At 46.3% G+C, this 27901-nt stretch overlaps 1 protein-coding gene and 1 long non-coding RNA gene across 3 annotated transcripts in view; one reads left to right on the plus strand and one right to left on the minus strand.

The window, feature by feature from the left end:
* Nucleotides 1–1730: 1730 nt before the first annotated feature.
* Nucleotides 1731–27184, plus strand: PPP1R2 (protein phosphatase 1 regulatory inhibitor subunit 2). 2 transcript variants are annotated; one of them, XR_007358499.2, is made up of 7 exons: nt 1731–2004; nt 12325–12432; nt 12996–13076; nt 13417–13523; nt 15455–15652; nt 17900–18115; nt 25684–27184. XR_007358499.2 is itself a non-coding variant. In XM_048864543.2 (6 exons), the coding sequence occupies exons 1-6, from the start codon at nt 1829–1831 to the stop codon at nt 25749–25751; spliced, it is 738 nt and encodes a 245-aa protein (XP_048720500.2). In that variant the 5' UTR covers nt 1737–1828; the 3' UTR covers nt 25752–27184. The 2 variants fall into 2 exon arrangements, 1 of the variants encoding a protein (XP_048720500.2); XM_048864543.2 differs by lacking the exon at nt 17900–18115 and having other exon boundaries at nt 1737–2004.
* Nucleotides 9635–27901, minus strand: part of LOC125642764 (uncharacterized) — a 31072-nt gene continuing 12805 nt past the window's right edge. Inside the window, exons 2-3 of the long non-coding RNA XR_007358501.2 lie at nt 19972–20358; nt 9635–9900 (exon numbers count right to left, since the gene is read on the minus strand). This is a non-coding gene — a long non-coding RNA (uncharacterized LOC125642764). The remainder of the gene's footprint in view (nt 9901–19971; nt 20359–27901) is intronic.

Genomic DNA, 27901 nt, shown 5'->3' on the forward strand with positions numbered 1-27901 from the left:
GGGGGGGGATCCAGATGGTGTGGGAGTGGGACTCAGTGGGGTGGGGATCCAGGTGCAGCTGGTTGGAGCTCAGTAAGGTGGGGATCCAGGTGCCTCATTGGGGTAGTTCAGGTGCAGGGGATGTGGGGCTTGTCGGGGGGGGTTCTGGCTGTGTGGAGGGGTGAGGCTCAGCAGGAGGGTCTGGTTATGAGGAGGTCCTGATTTAGAAGGATTGGGTGGATGGGGGAGCAGCTCCCCTGCAGCTGTGGAAGGATGGGTGGAGGAAGCATGGGAGGGACAGTTTGCAGAGCTTCCTACAGGCAGGAGAGAAATCTGGGGGTGGGTCTGACACACCCCTGATGCCATGCAGGGAAAGAGGAAGTCCCGTCCTCCCCAGCCCAGCCAGGACCAGTAGCCGAGCCCAGTGCAGGGTAGGAGGCACCAGCCAGGTCTTTCCCAGTCCCGCCACCTGCCCTGCCAGTGATTTACCTCGCTGCTGGCTTCCCTGGGCACTGAGACATACTGCTGGGGAGGGTCATATGAGCGCTCTTGTGGCTTCCTTTTGCTTCCGTGTCACAGTCATTTTTCTGTGGGGAAGCAAAGAAATCTGCAGGGGACATAAATTCTGCGCATGCACCGTGGCACAGAATTCCCTCAGGCGTGCGTGTCCCAGGCCCAATGGGTGCAAAGGGCGGTGCAGGGTCAGGTCAGCGGCTGATGGGTGGCCCTGCAGCCTGAGGAGCATGTGCAGCGCCATGCACTCCGCCTCCAGTGCAGTGAGGCCTCCCTCACCATCATGCCCTGCGCTACCTGCTGAGGAGGGGTGCTTGTCCTGGGGGGACTCCTCCTCAGGGGGCAGCTCGTGGGAGAGGGGCGGCTCGTTGCCGCGGGGGCGCGTCCTCAGGGGGCAGCTCGTGGGGGAGGGGCGGCTCGTTGCCGCGGGGGCGCGCGTCCTCAGGGGGCAGCTCGTGGGGGAGGGGCGGCTCGTTGGCGGGGGCGCGTCCTCAGGGGGCAGCTCGTGGGGGAGGGGCGGCTCGTTGCCGCGGGGGCGCGCGTCCTCAGGGGGCAGCTCGTGGGGGAGGGGCGGCTCGTTGGCGGGGGCGCGTCCTCAGGGGGCAGCTCGTGGGGGAGGGGCGGCTCGTTGCCGCGGGGGCGCGCGTCCTCAGGGGGCAGCTCGTGGGGGAGGGGCGGCTCGTTGTCGCGGGGGCGCGCGTCCTCAGGGGGCAGCTCGTGGGGGGAAGGGCGGCTCGTTGCCGCGGGGACGCGCGTCCTCAGGGGGCAGCTCGTGGGGGGAAGGGCGGCTCGTTGTCGCGGGGGCGCGCGTCCTCAGGGGGCAGCTCGTGGGGGGAAGGGCGGCTCGTTGCCGCGGGGACGCGCGTCCTCAGGGGGCAGCTCGTGGGGGAGGGGCGGCTCGTTGGCGGGGGCGCCTCCTCAGGGGGCAGCTCGTGGGGGAGGGGCGGCTCGTTAGCGGGGGCGCGTCCTCAGGGGGCAGCTCGTGGGGGGAGGGGCGGCTCGTTGCTGCGGGGGCGCGCCGCGCCCCGCCCTCCGAGGCGCTGACCCGGCAGTGGCGGGGTGTGGGGGCGATGCCGCCAACGGGCGCGCCGCCTCGGTTGGGATCGGGGTAGCCGCTGCGCACGCAGCTCCGGCCCAGCCGCCCGGCCCCGCCCCTCGCCGATTGTGACGGAGGCGGGGGCTGCGGCGCGCGTGTCCTCACGGCGCAGGCCTGGCCTCCCGGGCGCATGCGCAGTGGCGGCGCGGCTGCTCTGTGGCGCCTGGCGCGGGCCTGCGAGTGAGCGAAGCGGCGCGGGGCCCCCGGAGCCGCCCCCGTCCCCGCGTGAGAGGCCCGGCCATGGCGGCCCCGGCCCCCTCCACGTCGGGCGCGGCGGGGCGCGGGCCCATCAAAGGCATCCTGAAGAAGCGGGGCTCAGGCGGCAGCGGCCTTCGCAGCAGCGCGCAGCCTCCGGCGGCGCCGCCGCCCCCGCGCCGCCCCAGCCCCGCGCCCGGGCCCTTCGAGGACGAGCAGGGGTGAGCCGCGGGCGGGGCAGGTTCCCGACTCCCGTCAGAGCCGCGGGTAGCCCAGGGCAGGGGGAGAGAGCCGGAGGGCCCGCCTCCTCCCCCGGGGCGGCCGCCCCTCCCCCGGGGCGGCCGCCCCGACCCCAGCCCGGCCGCCCCTCCCGATCCCCCCCCCCCCCGAGCCGGCCGCCCCTCCCGATCCCCCCCCCCGGGCCGGCCGCCCCTCCCGATCCCCCCCCCCGGGCCGGCCGCCCCGACCCCAGGCCTGGCCCCAGCCCGGCCGCCCCGCCCCTCCCCTCCCCTCCCCCGGGCCGGCCGCCCCTCCCTCCCTGCCTCCCCTTCCTCCCTGCCTCCCTTGCGCGGGGAGCCGCCGGCGTCGGGCGCCCCCCGGGGGCAGCCTGCGCCGGGCCCGGGAGCCCGCCCCAGGGAGCAGCTGAGGGGGGCCCTGGAGCAGCCGGCCCTGGGGCGGCAGGCTTGGGGCCAGTCTGCTCTTGGAGGGGTTGGAGCGGGACTGGCCCTGCAGGCCACCAGCCCCTTCTCCTTGCGGGGCGGAGGAGTCTCTGCCTGCCCCTTAGCCCAAGGCCCTTGGGCACTGGTGTGTGGGCGCCTTGGGCTGGCGCTGGCCCATGCGAGCTCTCCTCCAGTCAGCCCCCTTTCCTCGCCCAGCCCGGTGACAGGAATGGATCCGTTGGGTGTTATGCCCCTGTTGGTGAAAGTGTAAAATCAAACCACATTAATAGCTAAACTTCAGGAGTCTTGCTTCAGGTGGTGTTAGTGGCACAGGCAAAGGATTCACTTTAAATGCATGGGGTTTGTTCTGAAAGTGTCCTTTTAAAACAATTCCTATACTTATTTCATTTCACAGTGTTTCTGAAAAGTAAAGGTGGTATATACACTGAAGACTTGCCAGGAACCTCTAGAGCCCTGTGAACACTTTACAGATCAAAGTGGCTTATAAGTTATTGAGTGCCCGTGGTGTGCATGGTACTGTACATAAACAGGTTCTGTGCCCCAAGGAGGTCACAATCTTAATCATATATATACACACAGTACTGCAGGGATAGTCAGTTATTTTTTTGCCAAGGTCCATGTTTCTTGGGCAAGGTCTAGTTAAGGTCCAGATTCCAGACAAGAGTGTAATAAAAATAACATTAATGATGAACAGCAAATAAAAAGATTTGAGGGTCTGTTCAAAAGCATCTGGCAGTCTGGATTTGGTCCCCCCAGTCCACCTATTGACTACCCCTGCAGTACTGTACAATATGATAGATTGGTGGGTACAAACCTAAAGCAATATGTACATGTCTGCTGCATATTCACAAAACAACATTCTGTGGCTTTACTGATACATCTTCAGTTATTCAGGTGTGATCACCACTACAGTACTTTGCCTGCTCTGTGATGTTCTGCTCTATATATGTTTTTATATAACGATCATCTCCTTGGTATCTGAGTGTTTTTTCTATGTGTATGTTATGTGATGTTCATTCTCTTTCCAGAGGGAGAAGCATGTGGAGTTGTCTTTTCTTTTCTTTTTTTTTTTTTAATATACCTGTTGCTGTGTGTTTAGATTAGAGAAGGCAAGGTCAAAGAAATGTGCCTTGCAGTTGGCGGGGAAAGTGATGAGGTTTGTGTTAGTCCTTAGTTTCTGGAGTAGTTTATTCCACAGTCTCGGATCACCCCTGGAGAAGAGTTCTATTGTGCCAGAGGAGTGAAGTTGCTGACCACGGTCTTTGTCCCAACCCATTAAATGGTCTTTTAAGTGTGCTGGGCCCAAGATATGGAGTGCTTTGAAGATAAGGACTGAGACCTTGAAAATGATTCAAAATTCAGTGAGAGGCCAGTGAAGAGAGCAGAAGACAGGTGTGATGGTAGTCTGTGTTGCTGAGGAGGTGCGCTGCAACTGTTTGTAGTAGTTGGAGTTTCCTAAGTGCTGAAGGTTTTGTGTTCAAGTATTTCCCTTTGCTGTAGTCCAGCCAAGAAGTGATAAAGGTGTGAATCTTTACCTAGGGAGGTGGTAGAATCTCCTTCCTTAGAAGTTTTTAAGGTCAGGCTTGACAAAGCCCTGGCTGGGATGATTTAATTGGGGATTGGTCCTGCTTTGAGCAGGGGGTTGGATTAGATGACCTCCTGAGGTCCCTTCCAACCCTGATATTCTATGATTCTATGAATAACTGAGGCTAGGTCTTCATCTGCCAAGATAGGTTGGAAAACATTGGTCCCAGATGTTAAAAAGCATTACTTATGGACATTGCAATGTGAGAGCTCAGTGTCAGCAAGGAATTCAGAAATAGTTCTAGACTACGGACTGAATTGGCCAAGTTGGGGTGTGGACTTTCCGTCAGAGTGCACCATAACTGCAAACTCTTCAAAATTCTTTCTTCTGCCTACAAGCATCACTTCTGTTTTTCTCAGGTTCTGATTCAGCCAATTGATCTCATCAAGCATTGTGCCATCTTGGTGGCAGTAGTGGTGTGCTCGTATACCGTGAACGATAGGTAGAGAGTTGTGTGTCAGCTGCATATTGCTGGCACGTGAGTCCATGTTGACTAACCGGTTCATCTAATGGTTGCATATAGATGCTGAAAAGGACCGAAGAGAGATTTGATCCTTGTGGAACCCCATGAATGAGGGGTCTAGTAGGGTGGCGGTGCAGTTTTACTATCACTGCTTGTTGGGTGCATCCCTCTAGGAAGGACTCAAACCATTTTGGCACATTACCCTAGACTCCTGTCACTTCTCTCAAGTGACACTCTTCCCACGTGCTGAACCTATATGCTGGCAGCTCGGTCTGTAAGGCGTTATACCTGGACATGTAAGTGTCCGCCAGGTGCGACTAGCAATAAAAGTCTTGGGCTTCCCAGACCTTCTCATTGTCTTGCAGCAGTAATTGAGGAGGGAAAACAAACCATATGGGTTGTATTGCTTTCCAGTACTCCGAATGGTAACATTCCTAAGTCCGCCCCCACCCCCACACATGTAACTTAATGGTTTGGACCCTTGTTCAATATTTTTTATCCTGCACCAATTAGGGTTACCTCCCTTGTACCAAATTTTTACTTCTCTGTGGTGATAAAAGGACATTTTTTCTTGCTTTATATCACTTCAGGCCACTTTTATTTTGTATAGCATGTGTCTTCCATGTACTGCATGTTACTGCTTTTGTTTTTTGCCTTATATGGTAACAAATTAACTTTATCTTGTACTTTATTGTAAACAGTTACATTGTATATTATATACAGTTAATAAAGTGTCATTAATGAGCCCTTGGTTTTACTCATTCAGTGCATGCTGCTAGCTTCTACTGAAATGCCTTGTCATGTTCCTCCAGCGTATCTATGTCAGCTTGGTTTCAGAGTGACATACCAGTCTAAAACAGCTCAGCTCCCGTGCTGATCCTGTCAGGTTTCCTCCCATTATGTTGCTGCCCCATCTCAGCGGGTTTATACATTTTAAAGTTTAAATTTTTCTCCATAAAGTTCTTTCAACAGTTCTTTAACCATTTTTGACCAGTTTCAAGTTGGCACAATTCTTTAGATGGCTGCAGATCGGTAAAAGTTAATAACACTGGCATATAAATAAATTGAATATTATTATACTGTATTTCCTTAATAGATTTAACCCTGAGGGTGTCTACACTGGCAAAGTTACAGGACTGGCAGTTACAGTGCCTCTTAGAGAGCACTGAAGGGAAACCTCTGTTGTGTGTTCACACTGTCAGCTGCCTGCACAATAAGCACGTTGGCACTTGCAGTGGTATTCAGAGCGGTGCACTCTGGGGAGCTATCCCACAAAGCAGGTCTTCCTTTTCTGCCGCTAAGAGTTGTGGGAAGGTGGAGCGGGTCGTGGGGCATCCTGGGTCCTGTCTCAATGCCCTGTGATGCATCGTTTTGCATCCCAGCAATCCCTGTGCTTCCATCTGCATTTGGGGCTATCTTTCAACGGTTTGCATACTGTGCGCTCTCTGCCTCTTCGGTCTGCAGGAATGGATCCCAAACTGTTGACCAGTATGCTGCTTGCTCTGACTAACACGTCATCATGAGTGGCAGTGGAGTTATTCCTTAAACGGCAAAGGCAAGAGGAGTGCAACATTGATCTCGCTATGACACGAGATTCCTTGTGGCATTCATGAAGGTGCTGACCACAGTGGAACGCCACTTTTGGGCTCAGGAAGCAAGCACTGAGTGGTGGGATCACATCGTGATGCACGTCTGGGATGACGTGCAGTGGCTGCAGAACTTTCGCATGAGGAAAACCACATTCATGGGGCTGCACGTTGAGCTCGCCCTAACCCTGCTGCACAAGGACATGAGAATGAGATCTGCCATTGGAGAAGCATGTGGTGATTGCACTGTGGAAGCTGGCTACTCCAGACTGCTACCGATCGGTCGCTAACCAGTTCGGAGTGGGAAAGTCGACTGTTGGACTTGTGTTGACGGAAGTGTGCAGGGCCATTAATCGTATCCTACTCCAAAAGACCGTGACTCTGGGCAGCGTGCATGACATCGTGGATGGCTTTGCACAAATGGGCTTCCCTAACTGTGGAGGGGCAAGAGATGGCATGCATATTCCAATTCTGACACCAGACCACCTAGCCACCAAGTGCATTAATTGCAAGGGGTGTTTCTCAATGGTTCTCCAGGCACTTCTGGATCACTGTGGGTGTTTCATAGACATTAATGCAGACTGGTCTGGAAAGGTGCATGACACACGCAACTTCTGGAACACTGGCCTGTTCAGGAAGCTGCAAGCAGGGACTTCTTCCTGGACTAGAAAATCACCATAGGGGAAGTCTAAATGCCCATTATGATCCTGGGAGACCCTGCCTACCCCCTAGTGCCGTGGCTTATAAAACCATACACGGGGCACCTTGACAGCAGCAAGGAGCAGTTCAAGAACAGGCTGAGTAAGTGCAGAATGACTGTTGAGTGTGCTTTTGGCCATAATATGAGTGTGCTTTTGGCCATAATATTTGTGGAGGGAAGGGTGAAAGCTTCACTCAGGGCTGGACTGTTGAGGCTCAGCACCTGGAGGCTGAGTTTGAGCAGCCAGAGACCAGGGCTATTAGAGAGCTGCAGCGCAGGGTCTTAAGGTTCAGGGATGCCTTGAGGCAGCAATTTGAAGCTGAAAGCCACTAATATTTGTTGCTATGCTCGGGAGTGCGGTGCTTGTAATGCTAGGAGGTGATTGCGATTGATGCAGACGATGCAATATGAAGGTTTAAGATAATTGTCTGTTGCTTTGCAGGGCTCTGTTTGTTTGTTTTCAGTTAACAGAATAAAGATTGCTTTCAAACCAATACAATTCTTTTATTAAAAAACAGCCGGAGAGAGTCAAACAAAAAAACACATCAGCACTGAGCGGGATGGGGAAGGGAAGGTCCCAGGAAGAGGTGGGGTACCGGGATGGTTAAAGATTTATGCATGTCCAGGGATCCTATCCAGCCTTCTCCTTTGGAGTACAGTGCAGGGGGTACTGTACTTCAACAGGGCCAAACTGCAGAGGGATGGCTGTTGAGTGCAGTGGGAACGGGGGGTCCGCAGTGCTGTACTGTGATGGGGAGGAGTGGAATGCTGCTGGTGCAGACTGGAACCAGGAGATTGATAAGAGTGTTCTGGTGGTGTCTGGGGGGTGCATGGGAAAGAGTTCTGTGACAGTGGCTGCAGGGGAGTGCGGGTGCGGAGCTGCTTGTTTTGCAATGCTAGTATCAGTTGGACCATGTCTGTTTGGCGCTCCGTAACGTTTAAGAGCCGCTCCATTCTGGCTTGCTGCATTCTCCTTTCAGTCCCTCTTCTCGCTGTCCTGACACTCCTTCAATTCCTGTTTTTCTGCCGCAGAGTGCATCATAATATCATGCAGAAGTCCTCCTTAGTTCTTCGTGGCTGCTTCCTAATTCCACGCAGCCGTTCAGCTGGCGATAACAAAGAAGGAGGCTGGGATCCTAAGGTCATCTCTGTGAAGCCAAAATGCAACATTTTACAGAAGCAGTATTGTTTTCAAAACACAGAACACTGATTTAGTGATTTAAAACACAGCCACTATTCACATACCTGTCACTAACTGGCTGACCCCAGGCAAGCAGACATGAGCCACAAGACCCCCAAAATGGTGAGTAGCCTCAGGGGCAGGGTAAATCACTGTTCCCGGACCCTACTGTACACTGGGCACGTGGCCCTTGGGGATAGCCAGCACTGTATGAGGGGCCCTGAAAATCATTCCTGTCCCCACATTTTCCTCAGGCTGTGTTCATTATGGAAGATATCTCGTGGCTGAGGGTGAGCAGGGAATCAAGGGAGGGTCTTCTCCATGACTGTGGCTTCTGCCTGGCCCTTTTGTGGCTTGCCTGTGTGCACCAGTGGTCCCACCGTGACGGCAGAGTGATGTGGGAAACTTACTGTTATTGGGGCAAGAAACAAAGAAGCTCTGCCAAAGAACCTGCAGCAGCAGATGCTAAGTTTCTCAATGAGAGTTTCCCGGAGGTTTCTGAGGCAGATTCCCATGAAGTGAGGGAGTTAATCAACAGCCTGTTCCGCCGCTCAGACTAGGCATGTGGTGGTACACACATCATACAGGCACAAGTCTGCTTTCTGCAACCCTCCTGACCCCAACAACTTGTTTTAGCAATTCCCAAAATCAAATCCATTTACCAGGGGCCTCCTCTCTTGTTTGTGCTTCTCCAAGATCCGAGGGCTGTGACTGGCTAGCTTCTTCCGGGGTAGAAAAGAGCTCCTGGCTGCATGCATCTCTGACCTCTGCCTCTGGGTCCCCGTGCCCCTCAACATCGAAATCCAAGATTTCCTCGTCCTGGCTCGGTCCACTCTCGACTGGCATGTGAGCCACCAAAGTATCCACAGTGGCCTTTGCAGTGGAGGTGGGGTTGCCACCGAGTATTGCGTCCAGCTCTTTGTAGAATCGGTAGCTCATGGGCGCAGCACTGGAGCGGCAGTTTGCTCCACAGCTCCTTCACTTTGACTCTGCATGGCAGTGTGTTCCGGTCATGGCCCCTTTCTGTCATGCTTCGTGAAATCTGGCCATAGGTGGTATAATTCATGTGGCTGGAACGCAGCTGGGACTGGACAGCCTCCTCTCCCCAAATGCCCGATGGGGTCCAGCAGCTCAGCATTGCTCTAAGAGGGGGATCGCTTGATGCATGGAGCAGGCATGGTCACCTGGAAAGATGCGCTGAGACCACTGCACGCATCACCGAGCAAACAGAAAGGAGACTTCCAAATTTCAAAGGAATTTACAAGCTGGTGATGACGGTTGGTCACTTGTGGGCAGGGCAGTAGAGTTCAAACCGATGACCAGAGAGGCAAGAACAGATATTGTGGGACACCTCCTGGAGGCCAATTGCAGTGCTGTAATCGACCAGGGTGTCTACACTGGCCCTGCAGTGCTGTACTCCTGGCGCAGAAAGCTGTACACCTCTCATCGGGGTGGTTTTTTTATAGTGTTGCAACTGCGCAGTTTCTGTGCACTAAGTGGCTTGGCAGTGTGTGTGCCTCGGGAGTTACAATGCAGAAAGCTGCTTTACTGCACAGAAACTTGCCAGTGTAGACAGGGCCTAAGTCATTTGGACCTGTTTCCAGTTTATGGCATATCAATCTTTTTTTTTTTTTGTACTATTTTTAGTTTTACCTGAAGTGTTAAAATAAATATTTTTAAAAATACATATTTTTAAAATTTGTACAATTGATTCAAAATATTAATTCCTAGTTTTAATACACGTTTTTTTTTTTCAATTTACAAAACATCACCATATGGTTTTTCACTTCCTAGTAACATTTACTTCACACTACATTTGAACAGAACTTTTGGGTAGGATTTTTAATGTTGAGATCTGTTTCTTATACTTAGTGAATTTCTTCGGTGCTGGATTGGTTTTTGCTTCCAAAGCACATTAGTCATCTGAAAAAGAAAACACAATCAGTTGTAGCCCCTCTTTGGTGCCCTTGCAGATTTTGTGCCAGCAATGCCCTTCTCCCAGACAGTCCCTACGTAAAAGAATAAATGGACACAAATCGGACATCAGGAATGGTAACATACAAAAGCCAGTAGGAGAACACTTTAATCTTCCTGTACATTCTATAACAGATTTAAAAGTGACTATACTTGAACAAAAAAACTTCAGAAACAGACTTCAAAGAGAAACAGCAGAACTAAAATTCATTTGCAAATTTAATACCATTAATTTGGGCTTGAATAGAGAATGGGAGTGGCTGGCTCATTACAAAAGCAGCTTTGCCTCTCCTACGGAAAGGATGTGGACAAATTGGAGAGATTCCAGCAGAGGGCAACAAAAATTATTAGGGGTATGGGGCACATGACTTATGAGGAGTGGTTGAGGGAACTGGGGTTATTTAGGGCATGGCTACACTTGCAGATGTAGAGCGCTTTGAGTTAAACCAGCCTTTGGAGAGCAGAATAGGGAAAGTGCTGCAGTCTGTGCACACTGACAGCTTCAAGCGCACTGGTGTGGCCACATTTGCGGCACTTGCAGCGGTATTGGGAGCGGTGCATTATGGGCAGCTATCCCAGCATGCAAGTGACTGCAACGTGCTTTTCAAATGGGGGTGGGGTGGGGTGGAGTGTGACAGGGAGTGTGTTGTGTGTATGTGGGGGGAGAGAGTGGGTTTTTGTGGAGCTGAGAGAATGTCAGCATACTCTCTTGTAAGTTCAGACAGCAGCAGACCCCCTTCACCCCTCTGCCTCCCCCTCTCTCTCACAGCATTCCACGCTAATGGTTGCTTTGTCTCGGAGCAGATAAGCATACTGGCTGTCAGAAACGGAGCTTTCAAAGGGCATATCCGCATTCCTGCAGCGGTTCCAAAACAATGACAAGAGTGGCCACTTGATTTAAGGGGATTATGGGACATTTCCGGAGGCTGATCAGAGCGTAGTAATGCAACACCTCGTTCACACTGGCACTGCAGTGCTCCAGCGGGGGCGCAGCAAATGTTATTCCACTCGCTGAGATGGAGTACCAACAGTGCTGTAGCCACGGAATCAGAGTGCTCTACGTGCCTTGCCAGTGTGGACAGGTAGTGAGCTAGTGCGCCTGGGGCTCCTTTATTGTGCTGTAACTTGCAAGCGTAGCCAAGCCCTTAGTCTGCAGTACAGAAGAGTGAGAGGGGATTTGATAGCAGCCTTCAACTACCTGAAGGTGGGTTCCAAAGAGGATGGAGCTAGGCTATTCTCAGTGGCAGATGACAGAACAAGGAGCAATGGTCTCAAGTCGCAGTGCGGGAGGTCTAGGTTGGATATTAGGAGAAACTATTTCACTAGAAGGATGGTGAAGCACTGGAATAGGTTACCTAGGGAGGCAGTGGAATCTCCATCCTTCCAGGTTTTTAAGGCTTGGCTTGACAAAGCCCTGGCTGGGATGATTTAGTTGGTGTTGGTCCTGCTTTGAGCAGGGGGTTGGAGTAGATGACCTCCTGAGGTCTCTTCTAACCCTAATCTTCTATGATTCCATGACATTCTTATAAGTAAGCTGGAGAAATGCAGGCTCAGTGGAACTACCATTAAGTGGGTACATAATTGGTTAAACAACCACAAACAGAGTAACTATTAATCAAAGGATGGCAGATTGGAAGGAGGTCTCAAGTGGAGTTCCACAGGGATTTGTTCCGGATCCAGTGAGAGAAGATGAGATCTATTTAATTTTAAAACCCTGGAGGATATGGGGTCAGATCTTAGGGGCCTAAAGATGATCAGGCATCTGGTAGGATTTTCTAACATAATAACCAGCACCTGAGGCTCCCCATTGGGGGTTAGACTAGATGACCTTTGCAGTCCCTTCTAACTCTGTGGTTCTAAGTTCTTGTTTAGTGTAATAGTCCTTATTGTGAACAGAGATTATAGGGAAAACATTCATGTGTACCCCATGACAGTGTAAAAATACACATGATAACTAAGACTTAAGTTGTATAAATACTCCTGACAGGCAGAAGACTCAGTAATTCATACTCTTCTACCTCCATTTTTCATAACTTGCTCGGTCACTGTCTCTCCATTTAGCAAATACTTAATAGCAGAGCACTATAAAGAGGTCTAACATCTATTTTGCAAAAAATATTGAAAACCGCTCACTTACTAGAACTATGAAGTTATAATTTATAACAGTGCTTGTCTCAAAATATATTTTATTAGTTTTTTTCCTTGCTTACTAATTCAAGGAATCTCCCAGCCATCTGCTTGACCTTTCCCTATTTGTACATGTCAGGAAATGGAAACCAAAGGAGGACCTGCATGTTCTGCTTCCTTGTCAAAAGAGAATAAAATTTCTTTTAGCGTATGGGGAAACGAACTTTCTTTGTTTTCTCATTTCAGTAAAAAGTCCCAAAAGTGGGATGAAATGAACATCCTAGCTACGTACCATCCAGCAGGCAAGGACTATGGTTTAATGAAAATAGATGAACCAAGCACTCCCTACCATAGGTAAACTCACTTAAACATTCTTTAATAATAAATGTAGTGACGCAATACTTGACTACACCTAAGTAGTTTAGCAGCGTACTTAAGCTTGTGAATGATACTGTATCTGCTAGAACTATAGCTGACTGCATGACAGGGTTCAGGTAATCCATCTGAATTGTAAGTGATGAGTTAATGAGAGTTGGATGAGACAACAGTAACTTAGGGTACATTTGGAAGTATGTTACATGTTTTAAACAAAGGCTTAGGGTGAATATTTTGTAGCATTTTTAATGGGGATAAATTGATGTTGAGAGGCTTTAAATGTTTTAAGCTTTACACATTTTTGGAATTCTATCTGTAGATTACATTGCAGGGTCTTGCAATGAATAGACTTAGTATCTGTGTAACAGGAAACAAAACTGTTTGCATCAAAATATTTAAACCAGAAAAAGAAAAACCTGGAATTGAGTTTTAAAGGAATAGTTGAACTGAAATAAGTAAAGCTGTCTAATGTCTGCGCTACTGATCAAAATGTTTATCAGAGATAGTTTAGAATTAATTCTCTTGCATGTTTGTCTTTCTAGTATGGTTGGAGAGGACGATGAAGATGCAGTGAGTGATTCAGAATTGAATGAACCTGTAACAGCAGATGTGTTAGCTAAAAAGTAAGTGGTGCTGGCAATAGAATATTGACAAAGTTTGAAAATTGTCTGTCTTCAGAGTAATTTCTTGGTTTCGGGTAGATGTTACTGTTTTTATTAAGAGCTGGATTTTGCTATGACTACTCATGCTGAGTAGTAGCTTCCTATGCAAGTGACACCATTGAAAACAAAACTTTTTGCAGAGTAAATTCGAACTGAACTTGAGACACTAGTCCTAAATGATGGACAAAAGTATCTTTATGTATACCAGAAGGTTTTTTATGTATACATACAAGCTGAGTACTTAATTGTTATGAGATGTTGATACTCTGCTTCAGCACGTCTTCGTGTACGTTTTTGTTAGGTTAGTGGCAGCTGAAGGTAAAGGACCCAAGATTCTAGCTCAAGAAGAAGAGTGCAGGGAGGAGGAGGAGGAGGATGAGGATGAAGAGTTAACGCCTGAAGAACGAGGTAGGTTTTATTTTTTCTGTTGTTGAATAGTTTTTCTTTCAGTAAGAAATGTCTGAGGAGGAAGAGATGTACCATCCATCAGAAAGATGCTGTGATCTGAAAATGGAGAAACAGCTCTCTGGAGGTAACTTAGATTCCTTGTTAACTTGGATACTTCCAAATTTGGTTTGATTAAATTGCAGCTACTAAACTAGTCTGGGAGCAAGTGCATAAAGATCAGGCTCACTTGTCTTGGAGGAGCTCTTGTAAGATGAGGGTAATGGGAGTAGTTTCCACAAATGCTAGTGTATTGACCCAGAGATGGTTTTATTTTGGAAGGTTACCCCTTAATCTGCACACCTTTCAGTTGGACTTAATTAGGGCTGTCAAATGATTAAAAAATTAATCGCAGTTTTAATTGCACTGTTAAACAATAATAGAATACTATTTAAATATTTTTGGGTGTTTTCTACATTTTCAAATATGTTGATTTGAGTTACAACACAGAATACAAAGGGTACAGTGCTCACTTTATATTGTTTATTACAAATATTTGCAATTAAAACTGATTAATCACCATTAATTTTTTAATCAGGTTAATTTGTTTTGAGTTAATCGCTTGAGTTAATGGCGATTGACAGCCCTAGACTTTATCACTAATACCTGTCTATTGCTATCTGTATAGCACTTTTACCTCTCAATGGGCAGGAAAAGCAACTACACTTTCCAGCCAATGTAATTCCATGAATCAGCTGGAAGAGGGAGCTAGCAGGCTATCCATAGCGATTCCTCAATAGGTTGTTTCAGTATAGCTTTAAAGCAGACACTACTCTGAATTAACTTGGACTATAGCATTTTAACAGAATGGTCAAGCCGTGAAACATCTTGGGTTTCAAACCCAGGTGTTTGATGTAGACTGCAGAGAGGTATTGCTGTTTCTCATTTTTTCTGGTCCCACTTCTCCATTTCTAGAGTGTGAACTTTCAGTTTCACTTCTGACAAGGAAGTTGAAGCTGTACTTGGGGCTGCCAAGAAGCAAAGATTAATATGATTGTGGTGAATTGTCATACCCTAACCAGGCATCTATTTCATAGGGAAAAACTACGGCACATGTTCAGAGGTTGGGATCTTAGGGAAGGGTGGAAAGAGGTTTTCTTCTACGATAGGAAAATATGCCCCTGGTAGCTGCCTCTTGGCAGTTAGCTGGCAAGCAAGTTAAGCCAGCTCTAGGGCTTGATCTGCTGGCCTCTGCAGTGATTTGTTCAAGTTCTCTATAGGACTAAAGAGAAGTTAGACTTGCATCACTTAATAGGGGCAGGTATGCCGTTGCATTCCCCGAATGAAAAGTTCCCATGTGTTTTTTGTTTGGTCCAGATTTCATCACTTATGTTTGGTGAGTAGCAGTTAGACTTTTAAGACACCCTCAAATCCATTCAGATTTCCTTCTTTGGGGAAGAAGCTGACTAAAATACGTCAGGATTTTTTTCTTAGTGTCACCTCCATAACTGTTTATGGGTAATTAAGTGGCAACAAATCTAATTCTTAAATTGTTGTTCTTCCCATATTTCCTGGGGCTGTATCTCTAAATCTCCCCAAAACAGAGTTAATCCCCTAGTAAGGACATGCGAGGAGTAAGTTGTGCCCCACTCTACTGAGATGACATATTTTCACTTGGCAAAATTTGTATGGCCATCTTGCTAATTGTTAGTTTGACTAATAATTAAGAGCACTAAGCTATAGTTTGCTAACACAGAATCCTTCCATAGAGTATTTTAAACTAATTACTTAAAGAAAACATTTTATATTCGAAACATACAATAACTTAAACGACATAAAGATTACATACACTCTGGGAGAGGTAACTCCTACCTGGCAAACAGTGATATGTTGGAATGTTTTCAAAGAACTAGTGTAAGAATATATCTAAGAATCTTTTCCTGCTCTTTCCACAGAAAAAAAGAAACAGTTTGAAATGAAGAGAAAAATGCATTATAACGAAGGACGAAATATCAAATTGGCTAGGCAGCTAATTGCAAAAGAACTACATGGTGAGGAGGAGGATGAGGAGGATGATGATGATGATGATGAAGATCAAGAAATGCCTGATGCTGGAGATGTAGAAAACATGAGTACAGAAACCATTGAACCTGGTGAGCAGCTAATCGTCAAAGGAATGTTTAAGCATGGTGGTCCTTTGAACTGCCAGAATTGCAGAAAAGCAAAGGGGTTTACCCTTCTCTTCCACTCAATTTGTAACCACAAAGGCTGAGAATATCCCCTTCCCTCTGCTATATTTATATAGCCTCCATCATTGTAGTATATAGGCACCATCTTGACATCTAGGTTCTTAGCTTTAGAAATACACCAAATTGGTATTGTTGCTGTCCCAAATGCAGGGGTTCTCCTTCGTGGTGACACAATGGACAAGTAAGCCCATTTGTTTCAAATACGTCAGAAGTTCTCTACAGCCAGTCCTACTTCCTCTGAGCAAGCTGACCCTTGTTGCAGCAGCTGCCAGTACTTTGACTGAGGTGGGAGCAAGACCTGTACTGATGACTGAAATAAGCACTGGGCATGTCGGAGTGTCTCTTTGCACTTGCTGTCCGCTGTGCTGCCATACCACTTTGTGGGCTGGCACCACACCTCATAAGTACTAATCTAGTGTTAGAGTAGAGCAGAGCAGGTCTCTACCATTCTAGCTAAAATCTTCCACTTACATTACTGCAACTTTGCAACTAAGCAGTTAGGACATTGGTATGTGGTTTCCTATTTTATATAATGACTTTACATTTCTGTATCTGCACTGAGAAGCCCAGCCGCCCTGCCATCTCACCTGCTGGAAGAGTTCTGTGGTTTCTAGCTGGGTGCTGTTTATGGAATCTGTTTCAGGACTCCATTCTTTGTATCAGCTTCGGGCTAGCAATTTTTTATAAATATGAAGTTTCATCCCACTTCTAGCTGTTGTAGGGAGAGGGAGCGAGCACGCTTTCTCTTTTCATCTCTTACCCTGCTGCTCCTTCCCCCCAGACTGTTTTTGGGGTGTCCTCCCCATTAAGAACTATAGTGCCTACTTTTGCTGCAGCTCAGCTCTTTGAAACAGCTGTGGGCATCATGAAGTTGATGTGTTCTCTCTCTCCCCCCCCCCGCCCCCATTTCACTGGTGCTCGCAAGACTGTAGTAGCCATGAATCTGAAGTCTTAACCTTGCTGAGCTGCTGCTTGGCAAAGTTGTGAGTAGCAGAGGCACTAGAGCTGTCAGCAGACTCTGGAAGGTGTTGCGTTAGTTTACATTTAGTTGATATTTGGAAGGTTTTCTTCCCAACAGTATAAACTACAGTCTTTTGTAAAATGAGAAATTCTACAGAAATAGTCTAGGCTCCCACCGTCTCCAGGAAAGGTGACTGGGCAACTGGTATTTTCAATTCTTGACTAAAATCACATATTTTGGTACCAATATGTATTACTGTGGGGCTAAAGCTCACAATAACTGCTCCTGGGGAGGCATCTTTTGTCATTCTCAGTCCCACTGATTGTTTAGCTTTCTATGGTAACGCATAGGGCCCTACCAAATTCATGGTCCATTTTGGTCAATTTCACGGTCATAGGAGTCAAAAAATCATAAATTTCATGATTTCAGCTATTTAAATCTGAAATTTCTTGGTGTTGTAATTGTAGGGGGTCCTGACGCAAAAAGAAGCTGGGGGGAGGGTGTCACAAGGTTATTATGGGGGGGTTCGGGACTGCTTCCCTTACGTCTGCATTGCAGCTGGCGGCGTTGCTGCCTCCAGAGCTGGGCAGCTGGAGAGCGGCAGCTGCAGGCTGGGAGTCCGGCTCTGAAGGCAGAGCCACCACCAGCAGCAGTCTGCAGTAAGGATGGTATGGTATGGTATTGCCACCCTTACTTCTGCGCTGCTGCCTGCAGAGCTGGGCCCTCAGTCAGCAGCTACCACAGTCTGGCCACCTAGTTCTGAAGGCAGCAGTGCAGAAGTAAGGGTGGCAATATCACACCATGCCATCCTTCTGCGCCGCTGCTGGCCGTGGCTGTGCCTTCAGAGCTGGGCTCCCGGTCTGCAGCCACCATTCTCCGGCCGCCCAGCTCTGAAGTCAGCGTAGAAGTAAGGGTGGCAATACTGCAATTCTCCTAAAATAGCCTTGTGACCCCCCGATGCCCCCCGCAATTCCCTTTTGGGTCAGGACCCCCAATTTGAGATACACTGGTCTCCCCTGTGAAATCTGTATAGTATAGGGTAAAAGCACACAAAAGACCAGATTTCATGGTGGGAGACCAGATTGCATGGTCCCCGTGACGCGTTTTTCATGGCTGTAAATTTGGTAGGGTCCTAGTAATGCATAATCCTAAGACATATAATGGCTATTTACTAGAGCTTCACTCTCCAGGGGAAAGGAGGACACCAGTAGGAATCTTTGTGGCCTTTCTCCATGGCTTGAAGCTGCCATCTTCTTTCTGCTCCCTGCTATAAAGCAGGGAGGCAGCTCCGCTCCCCAGCTGCACTCTCCAGGGGAAAGACGGGCACGCGTTTGCAGTATTTTTCCATCTCTGCTGTTTGACATCACTCCATCCTGCTTCATAATCTGATTTCTGAGCTGCATCTGGTAATTATCAATTCTTGACTGACTGCTCATGCCCAATTAACTGTATAAGTTTCTAACGCTTTATTTACCAGCTTACCAGTCCAGTAACTCTCGTAACTAGTTTAGCTTGAGTTTTCCTTTTTGTGAACTAGTTGCTTAACTTTCTGCAGTTTAGTTTATTCTTTCATTTATATCACTGTGCCTAATCCAGTGAAATACTTCATCACCTTTTAATCTCTACGTAATAGGCTGAATATCTGATTCACTTTTGCTCCGTTTGCCTAATTATTTTTCTCTTGAAAATCCAATCTCTCTTCATTTTTATCTTTGCTAGTGGATTGAAAGTTCTCCCTTGAGTAACTGATTATATGTATAGTTTTTAGGGGAGTAGGAATGATAAAAGTGGAATTAACTTTAAGCAAACCTGTGTTAGTAAATGTCTTGTCCCTGTCTTAAATTCCTACCAACCTTCCGAAAATTGTCTGCAATGAGGCTAATGTTAAGAGAACCGACAGCTCTCAGTTAGGCGTTCAGATTTAATAGGTCTACAGGCAGGCAACAACTCTTGGTTATTCTTCAAGTGATTGTGGACATACACATTCAACTGTAGGTATACACTCAATGCACTTGAGTTGGCGATTTTACCTGCAGTACCACAAAATGGCGTAGATGCCCAGACTCTCCTCCTGTGTTGAGCTGAGCTGAAGACATACAAGGGGCATTGTTGCCACTTCTCTCTCAGTTCCTTCTTATTACGTATGGTGAGAGTTGGAGCTCCCTGTAGCTATTTAGCTTTGGTTCACTAGCCTCTCTAAAGAGTTCTTCTTGCTTTATATAGTTAAATTTAGTATAGTATGGTTTAGGATAGTTAGATATTGTTTCAGGAACTCATTAACATGGAAAAAATACCCAGGGTTTAAGCAATGTGCCACTTGCAGGACCATGATCCCTGTCACAGGTAGGTACAAAATCTGCTTAATTTGTCTAGGTGGGGGAGACATTCAGTTTGTACCTCCTTCCATACCACACCAAAGAAAGAGAAGTCTTCGGAGCTGGACCCTGACAACAAGAGGACGGACTCTCCATCTATAAAACGTGCACAGTTTTGAGTCTAAAATTGAGAGAGAAGCACCAAGAGCTCCATGAACATCTCCTCTGTTTACTGAGGGGAGTTACATCTTCTCTTCGGACTTGGGCCACAAGAAGCCAGTTTTTTCTCTGAGGTCTCCTAGGTCACATTGCAGACCTCTCTCCAGGGATAACAAATCTAAAAGTTATGATTGACTCTCTTACAAGGCCCTGGTGTGGCACCCACCACGTTGCGGGGCAGTATGAAGTGTAGAATGCCCCCAAGGGAATAGCCATACTGGGCATCTTGGACTACTCCAGTAAGGTCTAGACCTCCACCAGAGTCTAAAAGGAGGTCACCTTCACCCATAGCAGGGACCTCTAGGGAAGCCCCTTCTACAGTCCCTCAGCCTCCTCCCTTGTTGGAGCCTACAAAAGACAGGGCAATACTGGAGGAACCTGTAGATGTTCTCTCCCCGCTCCCCCACCAAATATTTCATCTTCTCCAGAAGAGGCTGTCACCCAGAAGTCAACATCTATTTCGCTTCTGGAGGATTTTAAAGTGTTCTAGGATCTTATGAGAAGGGTGGCCACATCTCTGGGAGCATGGGCAGAGCTTGCAAAAGATAACTGGCACAGGTAGCTAGATATCTTACAGAGCCCTGCCCTGGGAAGGGTCACCCTTTCCAGCCTTGCTGGAATTGGCCAAAACCCTCCAGCAAATGTCAGCTTCTGTCCCACCCACTGCCAAACAGGTGGACGGAGGCTATCATGTTCCTCAGCAAAACTTCAGTTATTTCTTTGCCCACCTGATTAGACTCTCTCATGGTCATGGCTGCTAACGAGCATTCCAGGCTGTCTCACTCCAGGCCACTCTAAAGACGGGGATTTTAAAAGGCTGGACTTAAATGGCAGGAAGACCTGCACCACAGCCAGTCTTCAGAAGAGTGTCAAATTGCCAGGCACTGTTGTTTTAAATACACCTTTACTAATTGGTCAGCAGTCTCCAAATTTGCAGACAGAGTGCCGGCGGAGTACTGAGGACAGCTCTTGGCCATAGTTTCTGAGGGACACTTTGCTAGCTGTTCATCACTTCAAGTGGCCACCGACCCTGCAGATACTGCCTCGTGCTCCATGGCTGCAGCCATCTTAATTGAAGGCTCCTCTTGGCTGTGGCCTCTTGTGTCCTGAGGGAGCTGCAAAATACAATAGAAGATTTACCCTTCAAGGGTTTCAGACTGTTTTCCCAGACAACAGGTGACTCCACGCACACCTTCAAAGATTCCAATGCCACCCTTCATTTAGTGGGGGTTTAAACCACAGTAACAAAGAGGAAATCTTTTAAACCTCAGTTATACTACAGAGCTTTATATCAGCAGAGGTCTCAGGACACCTTTAAAAGAAGGCCTAAGTCTCCTAGACGTTGCCAGTCAGCATCATCCCCAGTGGGCCCTTCTCATCAAACTACTTCAGCCTTCAAGCAGCTGTTTTGACTGTTTGATCAAGGACAACATATCTCACCTCCCTCCCTATGGAAAGTGCCCAGCACTGTAAAGGAGGGACATGTCATCCAGTTCAGCTCCCTCCTATCCCTTACCATGGACCTATCTCACAGGACTGTGTATTGCTTCGGGAAGTTGTCTCTTTTTTAGAATTATGTGTCCAGATATTTCCATACCTGGATGATTGTCTGGTTTGGAGAAGATCAGTCACTCTTGTCCAAAACCACATCATTGTCATGAGATTGTTATTTTCTTGTGTAGGCAAGAAACTGAATGTAAGCAAATCAACATTACAATCAACACAATGAATAATTATTATAAGAGCAGTGCTTGATGCTCCAGCCTCCATGGCTTACCTTTGAATGGGCAAGTTTCAGTCCATAGTGCCTGTCTGGAAGCCTTAAATCCAACCTATGGACAACAGCTAGCTTCTGCCTACAACTACTGGGGCACGTGACCTTGTGCACATATGTGGCTCTGCATGCTGGACTTCACTTCAGATGTCTACTTACATAGCAAGGAAGACTAACTTCTTCCGTTGCTGGATATACTGGGTGAAATTCTGTGGTCTGTTATGTGGGAGGTAAGACTAAGTTTCATAGTAATTATTTATGGGCTTAAAATCTGAGTCTGTATAATAAGTCTCCACCCAAAGTTTCTGATAAGGCATCTTCTGTTTTGGCTAGTAAGGAAACTGATACATCCTGTATTTTTTCCTGTGTTGGCTTTTAGTCAAATTTCTGTTGAGCCCTTGGCTTTACTTAATTCACATTATACCAGTGAGAGTCTGTTGATGAGGTTTCTCATTCATCTGTCATATCTCTGAGATGGCACATAGATCTAGCAGAGTCTCTTCTAATTTTTTCTCTTCTCCCATGGTATGTAAGCGTGGGGTGTCTCTTACTCTCTTGTGGGGAATGATTTGGCTGCCGAAAGTCTCTATCTTAGGAAGCTGATTCAGTTATATTTAGGTGTGAAGATCTGGACTTTTCATCTGTGCTTTTGTGAAAAAGCTGAGTAAAATGGTGTCTTCAGCATTTCCTCTTGATTAGGACTCCAGGCAGTGGCAGAGTCCATTGGCAAACATGTGACATTATGTTCATGACTATCCCTTCATCCTTTTTTATACCACTCCCACCCTATGCTCTCTTCCTTCCCTTGTGGATTTCTGCCCTTCTGTTTTATCCTAAGGCTAATGAGTTTTAACCCTACCAGTCCAGTGTCCTTTTTCTGCATTGTCAAAAGGTGAGGAAATTGTCACCAGAACAGAGGTCTTGAAGAGATGATGGTCTTACTCAAGCTCCATCTTAGGTCCTGCTAATTTAAGAGTTGCCCTTGTCAATGCATATGATCTCACACAACCTACAATTATCTGAGAGAGATGAAGGTAATCAATCCAGTTCAGTAACAGCCAGACCACCTAATGTATATTTGTGCCTTCCTGTTCTGTCCTTGAATGTTGTGCGTTTGTGGGCCAGACTGTTAAATCATTCCTTTCTGGTGTCAAGTGACCCTGCTTTCAGGTATTCTGGTTTCAGAGGAACAGCCGTGTTAGTCTGTATTCGCAAAAAGAAAAGGAGTACTTGTGGCACCTTAGAGACTAACCAATTTATTTGAGCATGAGCTTTCGTGAGCTACAGCTCACTTCATCAGATGTATTTTCTGGTTATCCTTGTCATGTGGTGTTTTTTTAATGCAAAGCATGGTGTTAATAGTTGTGTAGATTTGCTTTAGGATTATATACTACATTACTTCAGTTCCTTCTGAATTGCCCTGTCTACTCTCTCTTTATGGCTTCTGTTTGTTGGTTAGGGTCCTCAGACAAGATAAGGTTCCCTGGATGTCAGTAAACTTGTATCTGCTTCCTGAGACAAACTCCCTTTGGGATCATCTGTAGGAGAGAATTTCTACCTCATGGACTGTTTGCCCAACTGATTGATTTATAGATTGTAACTTCAGTGCTTGTTTGGGTTCTGATCAGGACACTGCTTCTGGAGACGTCTTTTATCCCTTTGTGGGGCTCTGATAGTTCCTTCTGAGGGAAATGTTAAGTAAGCATAGGATCCAGTTGGGCCATCTTCTTTTGTAATTCTCATCCAAAATGGGTTTTATCCCTCCCCAGGGACTATCAATAAAGGATGTTCCAGGGAGACCAGTTTTCCAGCTAGAAATGGGGAATATTGATTAATCCTAACAACTGAGTTAAATTTTTCATACAGAAGGTGTTTGATAGACCAGGTCATGGTCTCTTTCTCCTCTGCAGTATAATCAGAGAGGATATAAAACAAAGAGTATTGCCTTGGTCTATTTCACTTTATTCTGTTAAGATTTTTCTATTGCATCCATCTTGTACTACATCTGGGTTCAGTTTGATTTCCCTTCCCTCCCCCCCCTTGCTCTTTTTAGGGGAAGAATTAGTGTATTTCACAGTTGACTCATTCTATTAACAAACTAGCAAAGGCTCAAATTCAGTTGTTAAACAATAATCTTTTGGCTTCTGGTGTTGTAGATTTTGGTCAGTCATTTTGAAGCCATTTATATGAAACGTAGGCTGATCTCATTGCTACCTGGTTAAATCCAACCAAATCAACTCAACTCCGATTTGAGTGCAAGAGGAAACAAAGTTAAAAAATCTTGTACAGGCTTTTTAAATGTAAAGGAGATAAAATTTGCTTAACTAGGTTTTATATCCATTTAGGAAGAAACACAGACTTTTCACAACAGATTCTTCACTCTTTGCATTTGTGGGCGTGTTTTCAAAAAGGCGGACTTGAGAACATTTGGCTCGACTGACTCAGGGATAGGAAATTTTAGGTTCAAAATACTCATACTAGTGATAAAATGGGAAAACCACAGTTGTGCTGTGTGCCCTCTGAAATCTCCCCTGCGCAGATCAAATTCCTGGATAGAACTGGGTGTCATAGGCAGCTCTCAATGCAATTGTTCATTGATTTCCCTCCAGAAACAGTAGGGCCACTAGTTAGGCTTTTGACCTTGCTGAGGTTTACCACTGTATTGTTTTGCATAACCTATTAAGCACAGGAAACTTTATTTTATAGATCTAAAATCTGCCCAGGACTGAGTCACAAACTTCTATTGTATGGAATTCATGCAGCTGTGGAAAATTTAGTTTAGTGACTGTAGTCAAAGCTTTGCCCTGTAGCAAGGTTTTTTAGGTTAGATGTGGCTGTGCTGGCAGCTTGACTAATCCTTTTCCTGTAGCAAAGGGGTCAGGGTGTGGGGGAGCCTTTCTTTTTTAAAGTTTATATCAGTGCCACAAAGGATATCTTCACTCTCCCATTTGATTGCTCAAAAGACTTTATCCTTGTATCTCAGACTCCTTTTGGCATTTGGAGGCTGTTAACACTTTCCCCGATACCTTTTAAATTGGGCTCTTCAAATCATTTATCAAAGACAAAAGTTCTTATTCTTGTTTTTAAATTTCCTTGTTTGTTCTAGCCACTAGACAGTTGCTTTGAACCAATTAATACTTGGGTTGCATAAAAATACTTTAGGACTGCATTCTGCCAAGATGGTAAGTGGGAAGCATTGTTTTTTTGGTGTTCTCTTAAGCCCTCTGGGATTTGCAAGATGGCGTTAGTTACTTATAGGGTTGGAATAAGATCATTCTTTTGTTCTATTGTGTGTGTTTAATGCAAAAGTTTCTTCTGTAATATTGTATGGAGCTGAAATTTGGGTGTGTCTGATTCAAAAATCCTTTAAGGAAAATCTTAGAAGTCATGGGTAATGTGCTAGTTTCTTTAATTCATATAGTGTGGTGAGGCTGAAATAGCAAGTGAGGGCATGTGTTAATTGTAACTATACTTATGCAGCGTTTCACTATAGTACTGTGCTGCTTCGTTTCAAAACTCTGTATAGGAGGTCCACCCAGGAGTAAAGATTGAGCTAAAAAGTGGTGAGTGTGCCTATGTTTCAGGAATTTTGTATGTTGGGCTCTGCAAATGAGTAGCTTCTCAGAAATTTTGTAGGATATATCAGGGTCCCACGTAGTGCAGCAAGGATCCTGTGTTCTCACATGCTGTGTATGTGCGAAAACAAGGGTGGCCAACCTGAGCCTGAGCAGGAGCCAGAATTTGCCAATGTACATTGCCAAAGTGCCACAGTAATACGTCAGCAGCCCCCCATTAGCGCTCCCCCCTGCTCCAGCACCTCCTGCCCACTGGCAGCCCCACCAATCAGCACCTTCCCCTCCCTCCCCACACCTCCCGATCAGCTGTTTCCTGACCTGCAGGAGGCTCTGGGGGGGGGAGAGAGGGCACAGCAGGCTCAGGGGAGGGCATGGGAAGGGGTGGAATGGGAGCAGAGCCTGGGGCAGAGCCAGGGGTTGAGCAGTGAGCACCCCCCAGCAGATTGGAAAGTTGGTGCCTGTAGCTCCAGACCCGGTGTCGGTGCCTAGACAAGGAGCCACATATTAACTTCTGAAGAGCCGCATGTGGCTCCGGAGCCACAGGTTGGCCACCCCTGTGCTAAGAGGTTCTGTTTTTTCAGCATTTTAGGAGAAAATAAAGTGAACTATTTGGGAGGGTTTTGGTAGTGGCTGAGGTCCCAGAAAAAAATGCAGGTTGCAGAGGGTATGTCTACACTTCAACGTAAGCCCATGGTTAGTATAACTTGAGGTAACAGATCTTGGGTTTGTTAACCCTAAGGCTTGATAATCTACCCTCATTCGCTGCATCTACACTGCAAAGTAAAAGGGCTTGAACCTGGGTCCTGACTTGACTTGGGCTTGCACCCTCCACGCTGGTGGGATCCTGGGACCCTGGTTTAGCACAATTTGTATGTAGATGGAAGGGGGTGGGGTAGGCTTGAGTCTGAGTTCAAACCCTGGGCTTACATTGCAGTGTAGACATACCCTGAGTCAAGTATGTTTCAGGGTTGCCAAATGTTACCTCTGCTCTTTGTGGCAACAAAGGAATGCCTTGTGAGTGCATGTGGTTCAAACCATGAATATTTATTTAAATCTGTTTCATAATCTCTCTCCTTTTTTCTCTTATACAGCGCATGCTACTAGTGACCAGCTGGAGAATAGAGTGGACAGCATAGAAGAGATCTGCCCAGAATTGTAACTGCTTGTCAAAGCTACAAACTTGTACGGTGCTTCATGGTTTTGCGACTCTTAAGTATTGAGAGGCATGTCAGTTATAGTGTTGTATTGCCAAGAATGTTAACTTTAGAGACTCGTATATTAGGCAGAAAAGCTGCCTAACTGGTTATTCTTGTGCCTAGTATTTCATGGAGAGTACAGCTTCATAATCCATCAAACCAGAAATTTGAGACAAATTAACTTGCGTAGCGCATATTGTCACCACGTGCTTTAAACTATACAAAAAATCAGTATCTTTGCTTTTGTTGATTATTTATTTGACTCTGTTGTGGTATCTCTTGTAGTAGAAGGGTTTTGGAATTCATGAACCAAGCAGTGCAGCAAACAGGTTGATATGTACTATCAGGCGAATTTAGCAGTTAAAAAGGGATGATTTTTGTAGCGTAACTTTTTGTAGAATTTTTTTGACCTGTTACTCTAGATGGAGGTATGTCATGACTCCTATTTTCTCAATCTTTATAAGAGAAGAGCTGCATTATTTTTGTGGTCTAAAAAGAAATCTGTTTGGAATCGGTTACTAGTTCCTGACTAAGACAACACTAACAACTGGTGGGATATTTGTACACTGGAGATGTGCAGACCTTGATTTTGCATCTGATTGTGATGCTCTCTTCCCTTGGGGATGGATGGGTTTTGGAACTTTCCTTATTTATCTGTTCAGATCTCAAAACTTCTTTCCAGTATTTTCCCCCTCAGGCCCCCCAAATGTCACTCTCTACTGATTCTCTTAAGATCTGCCTTAGGATCCTTTGCACCTTCTGACTTGCTGTGATGTGAACTCGCGCTGCTAGCATCTGAGGATAAGTATTTATCTGAGCAAATCTACTTCAGTCCTATGGAGATGGAATGGCGTAGCTTTGTATCGTGCCAGCCTTCCACTCTGCCTAGTAACTGCTGATGACCTAATTCCTTCTTGGGACTTGTAATCTGTATGTTGAAGACCACTGGTTTAGAAGTTTCCTGATCCAATGTAACTTGCAGCAGCTGCTTTTGTAAGATGAAGGCTATTTGGAAGAATAGAAGGGAGATTGTCCTATAATGTATAATTTATGTGCTGTTAACAGTGTGGTTCTATAGCCCTGATGGAGAGAGAGTACTGAACCTACAGATTACTGTAAACAATAACATCCCACTCAAAAGATCTTGACTATGGTGTGGATGTACTGGTATTCAGAGTAGTACTTGGTTTTATTCCGCAAATGAAGTACACTTAAAGCTGTGGGTTGGTCATGGAATATTTTGTATTCAATTATGTCTGTATTTCTCTTAAATTTGAATTAAATTTGATACGTTCCAAACGTCTGTAATTATACGGACCTATTTTAAAGTGACTTCCTGTCCAAAATGTATTTATGAAGTCTGAATAAAAGAATGAAAAAGTTACTTTACAATTAATTTGAACTCACGTGTGAGCTTTTCTGAAACACTAGAATGCCATATTTATCACTGGAAAAATATAATCACGTGGAATGTTTCAGTAGATTGAATCTTCTGCCAAAAGTGTGGGGATGAGCTATTCCGAATTAGTGTGTGGATTCCTAAGTCTCTGGTCAATGTCCCATTTTGTAGATAACTGTGTTGCCAGCTCTTATAATATTTAGTATTTCTTAGCCCCAGCTCCTGGATTTGTGTGAGTGGTGAGAATCTCAACTTTCATTATTAATAAAAACATTTCTAGCCCTCATGGTTGTGGAGTAAAAATTTGAAAACATGAATCCTAAAGGCTCAATCATGAAAAGGCAAACAAAAACCTCATAATTTTGGTGGAGGCCTGATTTGATTTCTGGCTGTAATTGTCTTTTCCATTAATTGGAAGTAAGGAGCAATTGTGTGAGCCATCTGTTTTTGCTTGATTATATGAAAAATAGTTGCTTTATTTGCTACAGTTTTTCCAGTCAATCTTTTTTTTAAAGATCATGTTATTATTGCACAAATATTGATTGAAACTTGATTCTGGTCACTTTTGGCTGAACCATGAGAGATGCTGGGGCTCCCATGAGAGGTGAGGTGATTAGTGGGAGCTGACATCCATTGGCTTGATTAAGTACAGGAGTTGAAGGGCACATAGCACTCAAGGATTAGACCCTCTCCAGTTCTCTTGATAGATGAGAA

Source organism: Caretta caretta, chromosome 9 (assembly GCF_965140235.1).
Source record: "Caretta caretta isolate rCarCar2 chromosome 9, rCarCar1.hap1, whole genome shotgun sequence".
In the NCBI taxonomy this organism is placed as follows: domain Eukaryota; kingdom Metazoa; phylum Chordata; order Testudines; family Cheloniidae; genus Caretta; species Caretta caretta.